General features: G+C 41.7%; 1 protein-coding gene across 3 annotated transcripts in view; it reads left to right on the forward strand.

The window, feature by feature from the left end:
• Window positions 1-13236, forward strand: part of slc4a3 (solute carrier family 4 member 3) — a 31613-nt gene that overhangs the window by 10965 nt on the left and 7412 nt on the right. Inside the window, exons 3-11 of one of the 3 annotated variants that reach the window (XM_053876562.1) lie at window positions 383-554; window positions 974-1224; window positions 1902-2098; window positions 2723-2949; window positions 6254-6399; window positions 7017-7197; window positions 7294-7429; window positions 10851-11031; window positions 13072-13177. In XM_053876562.1, the coding sequence (XP_053732537.1) occupies window positions 383-554; window positions 974-1224; window positions 1902-2098; window positions 2723-2949; window positions 6254-6399; window positions 7017-7197; window positions 7294-7429; window positions 10851-11031; window positions 13072-13177 (1597 nt within the window). Of the gene's footprint in view, window positions 1-382; window positions 555-973; window positions 1225-1901; window positions 2099-2722; window positions 2950-4663; window positions 5251-6253; window positions 6400-7016; window positions 7198-7293; window positions 7430-10850; window positions 11032-13071; window positions 13178-13236 lie in introns of those variants that run through there. The other 2 variants (XM_053876563.1, XM_053876564.1) reach the window with 2 other exon arrangements.

The raw sequence follows: 13236 nt of genomic DNA on the forward strand, positions 1-13236 counted from the left end.
AGAATTCAAACAAAAAAGTGACTGAATTTAACTCTGTGACAATTGTGTCATGTACAATAATGCTGTCTTTAACAGTCTTTATGAATCTTTTCACTAAGAAAAATGTCCATGACAAAACGAGTTTTCAAATTTCCACCAATACATACAGTATTTTATATGCTGAATAACTTAAAATAAAACAACAAAATGTACAACAGATGTCTTATCCTTACAAAACTGAAAATGTGTGAAAAGAGTGTGGCACATAATCACTGTTCAGTGTGAGGCTGCTGAACGGCATTTAAATATTTTATGGTGATATTTTGACATTTTCAACATATTTGTTCAATGGCTCAAAACATCAGTTCAAGCTCGAAGTGTTTACGCTTGTTCTTCTGTTCAGGCTAAAGAAGGCGAGGAAGATGATGGCAGCTCAGTGGAAGAGCAAGAGGAGGAGGCAGAGGAAGACTGGGAGAAAGCGCTGTCAGTGGAGCGTTTTGGAGACATCATCGGCGACTCCACCTCTGCTGCCGGAGACAGGATGGGCCGACATTACACGGAGAAGGACTTCGAGTGTGAGGATTTAAAGCTCTAAACAGTTAGGACAGTCTGACTGAATCAGGACAGGACTGGGAAACGAGAGCGACACACTTGACTTCGCCTATTAGCCTGTCTTTTGAAATGAGCTACACATCTCTGCATACCTCACCGAAGATATAGACTCATCCAATAATTCAGTTCACAAAAACAAAATCTGGGCAAAGCAAGAAAGCTATTTAAAGCAAGAAAGCTATTTACAAAAAAGGATAAATGCTGCATATATATATATATATATATATATATATATATATATATATATATATATATATATATATATATATATATATATATATATATATATATATATAATAAAAAAATGATTCATATTCCCCAAGTGTATAATAACAACTGCAATAATAATAATAATAATAACATGACTCTGTACTCTTCTCAGATCACAGACACACCTTCCACCATACCCACCACCCACTGTCCACCCACCTACCGCTTCCCACACGCTTGCGCAAGAGAGTCCACAGCACAGACCGGCGGCACAAAAAGAAGAGGAAGAAGAAAAAGACTTCACTGCCACCTTCCGAGGTCACGCCCACCATCCACGAGGTAGATGAGGAAGAGGCCGAGTCTGAAAAAGATGCAGAGGAGAGAGCGGCCACGCCCACAGAGCCACCTGAAGTCCAGGCACAGGTAAAATGAGGCAGATAAAATGAGGCACCGATGGGACAGGTGAATGCACCTGCCAACGCCAGTGGTTTCAGTGGTTGGTGTAAGTTTATTTTTAAAAATAAATTAAATACAAAAAAAAGAAAAATCTATTGTTGCTGGTTTTTCATATTTTGATAAAAACAAAAAAATGTGTTTTTAATGTATTCATTAATAATAAAAGTAAAACATGACATATATATAGTATTTTGCTACTTTGGTACTAGAAAAAAAACATTTCCTCCGTCTATGCTGTATAATTATGCATTACTGTGAGTACTTTTTACTACATAATATTATTTCTAAAATGTTGAATGATCTTTTATATAATTATATAATATTATATATATGTGTGAGGATATATTTTGTTCTTTGCTCTTATATTTTGCTCTTTTCCTATATGTAGAATTTTGAATCAAAATCTAAAATTAGCTGCTTTAGCTGCTTAATCCATTTTGTATTTGCTTTTTGCAATGTATGACTTTCTTTGTTAACATCTCATCGACGTTTTATGCCTCAATGCTCTCTCCTTGTCTACGTGATATTTCACAAATCCAGAACGTCTGTTCATTTTTACACGTTCACCTGTGTTTATTTGATGTCTGTTTCCTGGCTTACAGACTGTCATCCCTCACTTCTCTCACTGATCTTCTTCCTCTCAGTTTAGTTCGGGGAGCCAAGAGAACTTGGAAGAACCCCTTCCACTCGCGAACTTCCACACTGAAAATGAGGAGTCTCAGTCGTCCAGCTCCTCCACACTGACTCTGACACTCGGGGACGTTCACAATGAAGGAGACGATACCGATACCACCATCGTCCAGAGGGGGACACTGGATAGTGAAGGAGCAGAGTGTAACAGGTGTGAATAAAATGGAAGTATTTAGTTATTGAAATATTACAGATTTTAAGTCCTCATTGTTTGTTTGGATTTGTTATGCACTTTTCTCTTTATGAAACAAGTGTACCTATGGAAAACGGTCACATACATTTATACACAGATAAAAAGTTATGTACTCAGTCAAAAAATAATGATAGTTCAGATTGTGCTGTAAAAACGTTTGTATTGCAGAGTACAAGTACAGCGTTTGTGTGTGAGTTGTTTGATGATGGTGGGACGTGTTTGAATTCCAAACATGCAAAACCATTACAACACACATTATTTGGAGGCTTGCTGAATTATTGATGTCTGATGGTATGAAGAGTGAAGGAGCTACATGATGAGTCAGTGTGTGAGTGCATGTGCTTGTGTGAGTACCATGGTTTTTTTTTCAGTGCTTCTTTTTTACTGTTCAGGTCACCTCAGTTTAAATTGACAGGAACTGTTTCGGCTTGTAAGTGAAATGTCGCCACCTGCTGGTATTAAGAGAGTAGTACTATTCAAATTTGTCAAGAGTTGTGAAATTAGATGTCCTTTTTCAGGAAAAAAATAAAATAAATTTAGTCAATCCTGATTAAAAACAAAACAGAACATTTTCCCTGTCAGTTTTCATCCAGGATCGGAACTCTTTGGATCCACCGCAACTCGGGGCTGGTTCTGCAGGAAGCCTAACCATCATCGTATGGCGGGAACCCAACGAAGCAACTACGACCTGCGGGAGCGCATCTGCATTGGCAGCATGACGGGCTTGGAGGCGGCCGTCTACCAGCAGGTGCCGACAGATGAAGCAGAGGCCCAGATGCTGGCCAGCGCAGACCTGGATGACATGAAAAGTAGGTTTGATTCTACACTGTATTTTATTCATCGGTCGTATAAATGAAAACATCAACAGATGGGAGGTGGCTGAGGACAGACAGTAGTGACCTGAGGATGAGACATCATGAAACAGTGTTCTGGTTTTTAGGGCTCAGTAGGTGCCGCTCCCAGTTTAAAAAAGTATGTATGATTTCATTGAAACAGTTCAATTCAATGGATTTTATAGCAATCAGTGCCATCTAGTGGGAAAATGAGGAGGCTGTTTCATGAAGCTTCCTCAACCCCAACACTAGACGCCAGGACTCGACCATGACAGGTAGAGTACCACAAGTTGTTCGTGTCTTTCTGAATTTAGATGTAGAAATTCTGGTCCAGTCAAATGCAATGCAGCATTGCCTGGAGTTGCCGGAAGTTGTAGCAGTTGAACTTCCAACTCCGCAGTGTAAAATACCAAACCAAAGTGCAGCATCTAATGTCCTCTTGGGACTGAAGCGCTGCTGTCCCAGCGAGGCCTGCGCTTCATCTGTTCGAATCAGCGCAAATGGCTTCACTCTGGATCGTATCATCAAAGGTGGGGGACCCCATCATTGCCGACCGGCGTCTCCTGATTCTGATGGGAGACAAGAAGACACAGACAGAGGTTTAAGGCAAGAAAGCGCTGTGTTGCAGGGCTTGAACTTTCCCAGCATTCACAGGCTTTAATTAACAGAGGGAGTGCATTGGATTCCCCTTCGACTGGATGCCGCCTCTGGCCTTTCCTGCTTTACTGGAGCAAAGCAATCATCGACTGTTTAGTGGCCCTGTTTTCTGTTTCTACACTCGCTTTGCACAAGTTATTGGATTTGGAGCGAGCGGAGTTTGGCCTTGATGGAACATGAACTTTTAGCAGCTCCACTTCACTTGGTGCTTCACTGTGGTTCTGTTCCAGACAGTAAACAAGTTTGTACCGTAACGCCTGTCAGATATTGGCTGAGAAATGCAGCAGTTTGGTTTTGTAGCCCTCAGGATCTGCTGCTGCCGATGATACGATTAGTCGACACAGCAGCCTATTAAATTAGTTGTCCATTAAAGTAGATGGCAGTGAGTCAAGGATCAAAATAACCAGCCCTAGACCTGCCCTAGAATCTCTTCTGCTCCATGGAGCCATGTGACGGGGGAGAGAGTTCCCATCCATCCGTGTGCAGGGAACAAGGAATATTAGACAATGCATCACTTGTTGGTGTTGAATGTGCCTTGGGAGACAGAGAGTGCCATCTAGTGTGCCTCCAAACTAAGGACACCATTTCACAAAGCCCATCATCCACTAACAAATTCTTCTTTCAGAGAGATTCAAAAAGGGCCAGGTTTTTGATACACATCTATTCTACTAATGGAAAAAAATAAAAATCTCACGTTGGATTAATTGACTTTAAATTCTAAAGCATTACGGTTTAGTTTGAATAAGTACACTAAATATTCCCTACTGCAAATTTTGACATGTAAAGAATGAATTGATGCAAGCAAAAATGTGGCATTAGCTCTGATTTATATATTGTTTTCCATTGGAAAAAAGAAAAACAAGTTTCATTTTAAAAAATGAGTGGATCTTGGGCATGTAATTGTGCATGTGTTTACAAGTCGAGCGGGTTTTGGAAGCACTGGTGCTTCTCTGCTCTACTTTTAGATAGGAATAGAGTGCAGCTACAATGATCAATAGTTTTTCCACCTCATTAAAAGGGCGGCACCCTTGTTTCAGCGACTGTTGTTCCATCAGAGTAGATCTTCCTGTGGAACATCCTGATACTGGCCTCCCTGCTTGCGCAATCCAATTGGACAGTGCAAGAAACAGCACTCTGCTTGCAGTGGTCACTCAAGACCCAGGGTTTTTAGAACAGAGTGCAGGAACTGCTTTTGAAAGCTGGGAACCGTGGATGTGCTGTGAGTCCACCTCGAGCAAGGAGGCTAGGCGGCAGGACCGGCTGTGGAGATGACAGACAAAGAAGGACAGGAAAATCTGGCCCAGACAGAGACTGACTCTGATATTGAACTAAGCAACGTCAACCTCGGTCACGACAACCACGGACATGGACAGGACGCCCAGGCCTTGGACGACCAAGCAGGAGGAGAACTCGGTGAAGCCAACAAACTTTGTACCGAAAACCATGGTCAAGATCGTAAGGGCAGCATCCAGGCTGGTCTTGGTACCTCCAAGCAGCACCATGGCTCTCAGTCCAATGCAGAGGGTTGTGAGGATTTCGAGGAATTTGTTTTAGATTTCGATGACTATGACCTGCTAGAGTCCATCCACAGTCAGCTGGGTACACCAGAGGAACCAAACCGTAAGTAGTACAACTGCACTTGAAATACATGATGAGGCCAGTGTGTAGACACACATTCAGCTGAGGTTCTTGACTGTAGACATTGTGGTCAAAAAACATCTGAAAGTAGTGGCAAAGTCAAGGTGATGATACAAAGTTTTAGATTTTGTTCAGTTTTACTTTTGTTTTGGTTGCATTCCTTCCAAGTCTTGGTTTTGACATGGGAATGTCTTGGCCTAGTCATGGTCATGACTTGTCAAAGGTTTGATGTTGTCACTCAAGATGATAGTAAACTGACTCTTGCTCAAGGAGAGACTTGCCATTATGTGTTGGTCCTGCCTACTTTTTAAGTCTTTATCCCTGCCATTTTCATTTTTGAGCTTCAGTTTGGAACATAATCTCAGCAACTGTGTGTTGTTTTGTAGCCACCTTGTAGTTTTGATCTTGGCACAACTCCAATAGAAATGTCCTCAAACCTGGTTAACGGTGCAGTTGGTTGGTTGATGGATGTCATGTGAGGGACATTTAGAAAGGCCTAGCAGAGGATGCTGTCTATCATATTGAACTGATTGATACTCAACCGCGGCTCCCCCAGCTTCTTTATTGATCAGGATGCATCCATTTGGCTCTGGGCTCAGCCGCAGATGGAGCGGAAACAATCTGAATTGACAAACTGTGTGCTCTTTTTATTGTGGCTTCTGCCTCCGATAATGTACTCACCAGAATTTGTCTTTGCAAAAGAAAGTTGTGGCCTTGCGTTTGCTTGTTTTTGTGATGGGGGTTGTTGTCGAGAGGGGAGAGCAAGACAAAGTTGCATCACAAAACCAGCCAAATCATAAGATGAATGGACATTTAAGTCTCTTTAGAAAAGGATCATGGTGGTCATATTGTTATGGCTCACTGTAACACATAGAAATATAGATATTTATTGATTCATTCAGAATAAACTGGCGATGAGAGGTTGTTCCTTGCTCTATTCAAGGAAGGTTAATAGTTGCCTTTCTCTCTTTGTTTTTCTGTCTAGGTCACAGATTTGAGGACAATCCTGGGGTGAGACGCCACCTGGTGAAGAAATCTTCCCGATGCCAGCTAAACCGGACCAGCAACAGTTCCACACCTCTGTCCAGCTTAAAGAAGAAGAAAAGGGCTGCGGATAAGAAGACTCATGAGGTTTGCGGAGTTTGAATTCATAAATACTGGATGTCTGATGAAACCCGCAGAAGGTTTCTAACCAGTGGCCACTGCTGTGGTTGCCTTAAGCATGAAACAATAGCCGTACCTGGATGGCTTTGTTGTGACGTTGTGTGCAAAGCCTGATATTGCAAACCATAAGCCTATTCAAAATGCATCCCCAGTCGTGCTCGTCTTCAAACTGGTCCTCAAAATGCCAGGGTGGAGCAGGATTTTGTTCCAACCTATCAACCTCAACCAATCTGGTGTCAGCTGAAACAAGCAACACTAGACTGACAACAGTGCTCGGGGGCCTGAGCTGTGTGATTGATGGGGTGGGACAAAGACCTGCAACACCCCAGGCCTTTGACTGCTGGTTACACACTGCGGTACTATGCCCTCAGTATCATTTCACTGATGGCTGGTGAGACATGAAGGGTCAGTGACCAGTCCACTGAACAACCCCAGGCCAGGAGGTTGTGTGTTTGTCTAATACCCAGTGGCAACTAACCAACTAACGAAGAAAGTGCCCCATTTGTTTTGTCCCTGGTCAAAATGCGGACCTTCTCAGCTGCCTTCCAGACACACCTAACATCCAACCTCTCCACTTTTGTCAGTTATTTGTAGAGCTGAACGAGCTGATTGTGGAGAAGGAGCATGAAATGCGCTGGAAAGAGCGAGCCCGTTGGATCAAGTTTGAGGAGGACGTGGAGGAGGAGACGGACCGTTGGGGCAAGCCGCATGTGGCCTCGCTGTCCTTTCGCAGCCTGCTTGAACTGCGACGCACCATCACGCACGGTAAGAGATCCTCAGACGTATCATCGTCTGGCCCTTCCTCCGCTGACTTTGACAACAAGTGCATCCAAATGAGCCATCAAACATGTCTGTTCTCAGGTGCCATTCTTCTGGATCTTGAGCAGAACACTTTGCCGGGTATTGCCCATTTGGTGGTGGAGACCATGATTATCTCTGACCAGATCCGAGCGGAGGACAGAGCGTGTGTTCTTCGGGCTTTGCTTCTCAAACACAGGTCAGCAAATCAAACTTGGTTGTAAGTTGGTGTAAATTGCGGTGCAGAGTTTACACTGTAGCCACAATGGAATCATTGATGCAATACTTTAAACCTTATTAGATTTTATTGATTTATAAATGGCTTGTCTTTCTTCGCTCATATTCAAACTGGCTAATCCCTATGAAAGCAGTGAAGTTCAGAGTACTATGGTCAACTGAACTTTAGACTCGGATGCTAAACAAACTCTTCTTCGATCACCAGTGTCAAATTCTTGTCATCATCTGATCAGCAAAGGCAAAATATTTTTCTCACTTCCTGCCCCAAAACAAGCCCCAGATGAGTAACAAACTTCTGTGGTCAGACTTGCTGGACAGCAACAGGGTCATTTTCTCACGAACACGTAAGAGACATCACTCCCCTCATTCATCGCTCTCCTGTTGGGGAGGATTAGTCAGAGCGAGCGACTTGGGAATTTCCAGAATGTGACATTTGCGGAGTCTTTGGTCATCGTGCCATGGACTTCCCCATGGTCACACGTGTCAAGGTTTCGATTTACCTAAGTGAACGTAAGCCGTGCCTGTTAAAATGATTCATCAATTCAGCAAATGAAGTTGCTGTTATTGTGCTGGTAAAATGAGCACAGTGGTCGCCACTGTTAATCTGATCTCCACTCACAAAAATACTGAGACACACATCGCAGCATGAATATATCTCATAACCATCGCTATTGTGAGTCACATGGGACCTATAAAACATTTATATTGGAATTATTTTACCTGAAAACAAGTCATCAGATCGTCACTATATGTCAGTGTTTTTCAACCGGTGTGCGGCGTCACACCGTGAGAGAGTGTCAGGTGTGCCGGGGGGAATGAACCAGTTTTACGTAATTTGTCCTGAGACAGAGGTGGGGGATATGATGACATTAAATCATGATCAATTAAAACGTGCTGGCGATCTCTACTGAGCAGAATACATGGCTTCGGTCCCATTCTTACTATACACAACAGATCTATGCTGATGTTTTGACTCATCCATCAATGGCTGCAGCAATACGAATAGTGCGCAATGCTGCTGCCATTGATGGACAAGACTTAAAAAGTAGACAGGACCAACACATAATGGCAAGTGTGTCCATATACTGTAAGCTATACTTGTTGTTTTTCAAAGTTTTCTATGTGATTTAAAAGTTGAACACTTTTTGAAGTTAAAGAATTGTCTGAAAATTCCCCAAGCTAGAATGCAAAAGAGGTTGGTATGAAATCAAAACAGTTATTATACATATATATATATATATATATATATATATATATATATATATATATATATATATATATATATATATATATATATATATATATATATATATATATATATATATATATACACAAATACATTTTCTGCTGTATGTTTTTGTAAATAGCATGTCGAACAATAATCATGTCAGTGAGACCTCATAAAACCTCAACCCAAATACCAGTAAAGGTGTGTGATTTGGGAGGTACAGGGAGGGGACATCACGAACAAAAGATAAAGAAGATAAAGGAAAGAAAAACCTGTCTCTCCTGGGTTTGATTGAGGAGGTCATGAACCTGCCGATTTATTTTTATTCCCCTTTGGAGCATAAAAAGCGTTGACTCATTGTTGCTGATGTAGATTTGAAGTCTCAAAAGCTAGGTTCAAAATTATACGGTTTGTTTTTGGTTAGTGTGTTTAGGCAATTGAATTATTTCCAGATCACCCGCAGCTATAGCATGTGAAACCAATGCTGCTCCAATATTGGGTGTTATGTTTTCCTGCATAAACTTCAGATGAAACCGTGTCTGTTACTCGGTACCAGAGCCATGAAAATATCAATGAGAAAGTTCATTAATAAACTTCCGCATAGGAAAAATGGCAGAAGGGAGTTTTAAAAATAGAACGTCAACAGCCCTCTCAAAGGTTTCCCTTCCACTGACTGGCTCGGTATTGACTCTTAAACTGACCTGCTACACACAATGGAATAGTGCTCTTCACATGGTGCCCTATAGATTTTTTTAAGGGTTATGTAACCTAAAAACAGGGAAGGACATGTGGGTTGTCAATGTGAATTATCAGACAAGTCATGCATGCGTGCTCTCACGGTCACAGCCGAGCCACATGTAGTGAGTTTTCCGGGTCACACTGTATTTACATAAGAAAAAAGAATATATATATATATATATATATATATATATATATATATATATATATATATATATATATATATATATATATATATTTACTTCATGCATTCTAGTCTCAGGTGAATCCTCTTTCCACCTGTTTGTATAAGTTCCCACTGCATGTCCAAACCAAGCATGAAAGTTGAAAGCTTTACACTGTGCATATTGTGAATAATTGTAAGTGAAAACATATTCAAACCCTGCCGGGAATCAAGCTATAGCAAGAATAAATCTGGGAGAATTGAAGTTCATAAAAGCAAAATGCCTGATTTCTTGAAAAGTAGTTCATGTTTATCTATTTAAAAAGATAAAACACACGTTATTTTCTAATAAAATGTGACTGAAATGGAAACCAACTGAGGTAAACATCTTCAGAATTGGATACATATTTCAACAAATGCATCACTTTGAATGGCTCAGCCTCTGGCGAGGTTGGTGTTGGTTTGGTGTTCTTGCAGGGAGTTTGCTCAGCATCCAAGATAGATATCAATCCACGCTGCCCTTTCATTGTCTCCTTCTCCTGGGGTGGAGCAGACTTCTGAAGTGAGCCACAGGAAACATCTTGTATGCATTTCACACCTCATCCCTTTATTGGAAATGATCACACTGCTGATGTCACTACTGTATTAATAAAACTCAGACTCTTCTTTTATATTGAGAAAACTGCTGGCACTGGCGTTCACCTGGGCGACAACGAAGGCTGTACTGAGCCTGAGGATATTTGATTCAATCTAATATTGAAAGCCTCAGATGAGCCGGAGCTTTGTTGATCCACATTTCATTGAATTGAATTCTCAGGGTGTATTGTCGGTCAACTGGATCCCAATGTGTTTTCCTAAGGTTCTAAAGTCAGAAGTAATTTTAGCTGTAGTTGTGTAGAGTTGTGCTGCAGCTCAAACCGAAAAGGTTTGAGGAATGAATGTTGAATGTCTATTTGTGGCTTGCAATATGCTAGCAACCTTTTCACAATGTCTTTTAGGAGATGAAGATCCACAGTGTTCCTTGGTTGGACTACTTACGACTACTAACTTACTTACTGTTTAAGTCCCAAACCACTGCAGGAAACCTCTTGAATGACTACTGAAATACAGACTTGTTGGGCATTTACTGGAAGGGTTTTGGTATATATAACCTTAAATTCCTTTGAGTTCATCTGATCTACATTTCATGGTACCATATTGATGGACATCTACACAGATTTGCTAACTAGCCATCCATTTTTCTTTGTCTCGCAGTCATCCGAGTGACCTAAAACACAAATTCCATCGCCATCACTCGTCCAGCAGTCTTCACGGCAGCTTTAACCACAACCATGTGCAAGACTCAAATCTGCCCCTGGTGGTTGAGGAACCAGAGGAACAGCAGGACGGCAAAGGAGTCTACGACCCCAAACAAGATGTCTTCGTCAGCCTGTTTGTGAGTTGTTGGCACTGCTGAATTCATCCTTTTCCGCCCATTCTAATCCAGATTTTTAAACGTTTAGTCTTAAGAACAAAATGAGGAGGTCCATTCATAAATTCCTCTGGAAAAATGCCAGAAGAGTTTTCAAAATAGACAGTAAGCAGCCCCTCCCCTGACTGGACTGGTATTGACTCTTAAACTGACCTGCTACGCACAAGCCTAATGGAATATTGCTCTTCACATGAGAATCTCTAGTGAGTCAGACAAATGTCTCTAAAAGTTGTATAATTCAGTAATATACACATTAGATGAGTTATTATTGTTCTCTTTTACAGGAAGCATTTTCAAACTACTTGCTTTAAAATAGTGACGTCAAAGTGGAATATTTCATCGGAAAAAAATGCTGCCTAAAGGGTCTCATGATATTGTTTGAAAACTCTACAAATTTGTGGACTTGGGTCACGATACAGTCAGTTAATGGAAGGCATACTTTTTGGTCGTGTTCCAAGATGAATAAAAATGCTTTTAAGCAGAGAAAATAAGTGAGAGTTGATCCCGGATCTTGCACTGTCAAAACTGCAATGTATTTTGTTCTCTGTTAATGGACTTGGGATAAAGCTTATCCAGGGTACTTTTACTGTTTTCGGTGGCAGAAGGAGATCTATCTATGAACCTTGGCTTCACGCTACGTTCCATTCTTAACCATTTGGTTGCAAAATTGTGAGAAGCAGCAGCAAATCCAGCTACAAATATGAAGCCTGATGTAGTTGCTACTTTACTTTCACTTGTATCTTTAATCTGAGCAACATCCGCGGGCTTCCTTCTGAAAGCCGTGGAGTCAACGGTGACGCTGCTTATTGACAGTGAGTAGGTTTACCACGTACTGAACCCAATGCTTTGCTTCACGGGGCCCAAGGATTAGATGGTGGCAGGGTCAAACACAGCTTTTTAGGAAGGTAAAAAAAACAAAGCTGCGAAAATACAGTGCAAAGAGTAGTAGAGGCAGCAGTGGTGTTCACAGTATGATGCACAGCCACTATTATTGTTGCCTGAGATGTGAGGAAGGGCATCACCAGCGGATAGAGAAGTGCACCTGTAAATCTTATAATTCACTCCGTCTGCTGACTGGAGAAATCATAAGATACAAATGAGATTAGTGAATTTATTCCCAGGCCACACTTTCGGTCTCACTGAAGATTTTTCCGATTCACAGTATGCCTTCGTGTCAAGCCATTTTTAGGGGCATAGTGAGGGGCAGGTGGGTAGCATCCCTCTGAAACCAGGATGTTAGCTTGTCTAGTTTTAGCTACAGCTCTATAAATGGTACATGAGGTAAACCCATCGCCCAAAAGCCGATGCTCAGACACTACTATCCAATAGGTACTCAGATTCACATGTACTGTATATGACAAGATGCCAATGGCGACATTCAAGTAAGTTGTACTACCGTTCGGTAGTGCTGACAATAAGCTCAGCACATATGGTTCAAGCCTGAGATGTGTGCCGCAGAGCAGGGTTTCAGCACATCCAATATCTGCCGGGAATATCTGCTGGGAAGTGATCGAGATTTTAGTGAGGCGATCAAGTCAATAGAAATGCAGGGGCAGTTGAGGAAACCACAATTCCACCGACTCTTGGACTTCCCCCGGTGACCCCTCAAACATGGCGCTGGAAAAGAGAAGTTTGAAAATTCCCTCTGGAACTGTTAGCCCTCATTAATTTCATTACTTTCATCTGTGATCCGATTCTCGGATTTTGTTCTCCATGCCAAACTCAACGGCGCCCTTGAACACGCACCAGCCGCTGCCACATGGGTCGAATTAAATACGTGGCTGGCTCTCGAAAACTTTATTGTGTATGAGGTGTTAAAACCTCCTTGCTGTGTCAAAACGTTGGCGCGTTTAATAACAGCCCATTTACAAAATCTGCTCAAAACATAAAAAACCATACGGCAGTGACAGTCAAAGCCACTTGAAAAGGTTCTGTATTGCTCCATACTCATGCACTGATTTCACATTTCTGCACGATTAATCCATTTGTTGTCCTTCCTCCAAGAAATCCCTCCACCCTCTGCCCCCCGGGAGCCATCCAGCTGCAGCCAGATCCATGAAACTCCTCGCCAAGATTCCCAAAGATGCTGAAGCTGTCATTGTGTTAGTGGGTAAGCTCTGGGAGTAGTGTTACTTTAAGCATATAAAACACCTTTAAATGAATAAAATG

This window comes from Synchiropus splendidus, chromosome 10 (assembly GCF_027744825.2).
Source record: "Synchiropus splendidus isolate RoL2022-P1 chromosome 10, RoL_Sspl_1.0, whole genome shotgun sequence".
Lineage (NCBI taxonomy): Eukaryota > Metazoa > Chordata > Actinopteri > Syngnathiformes > Callionymidae > Synchiropus > Synchiropus splendidus.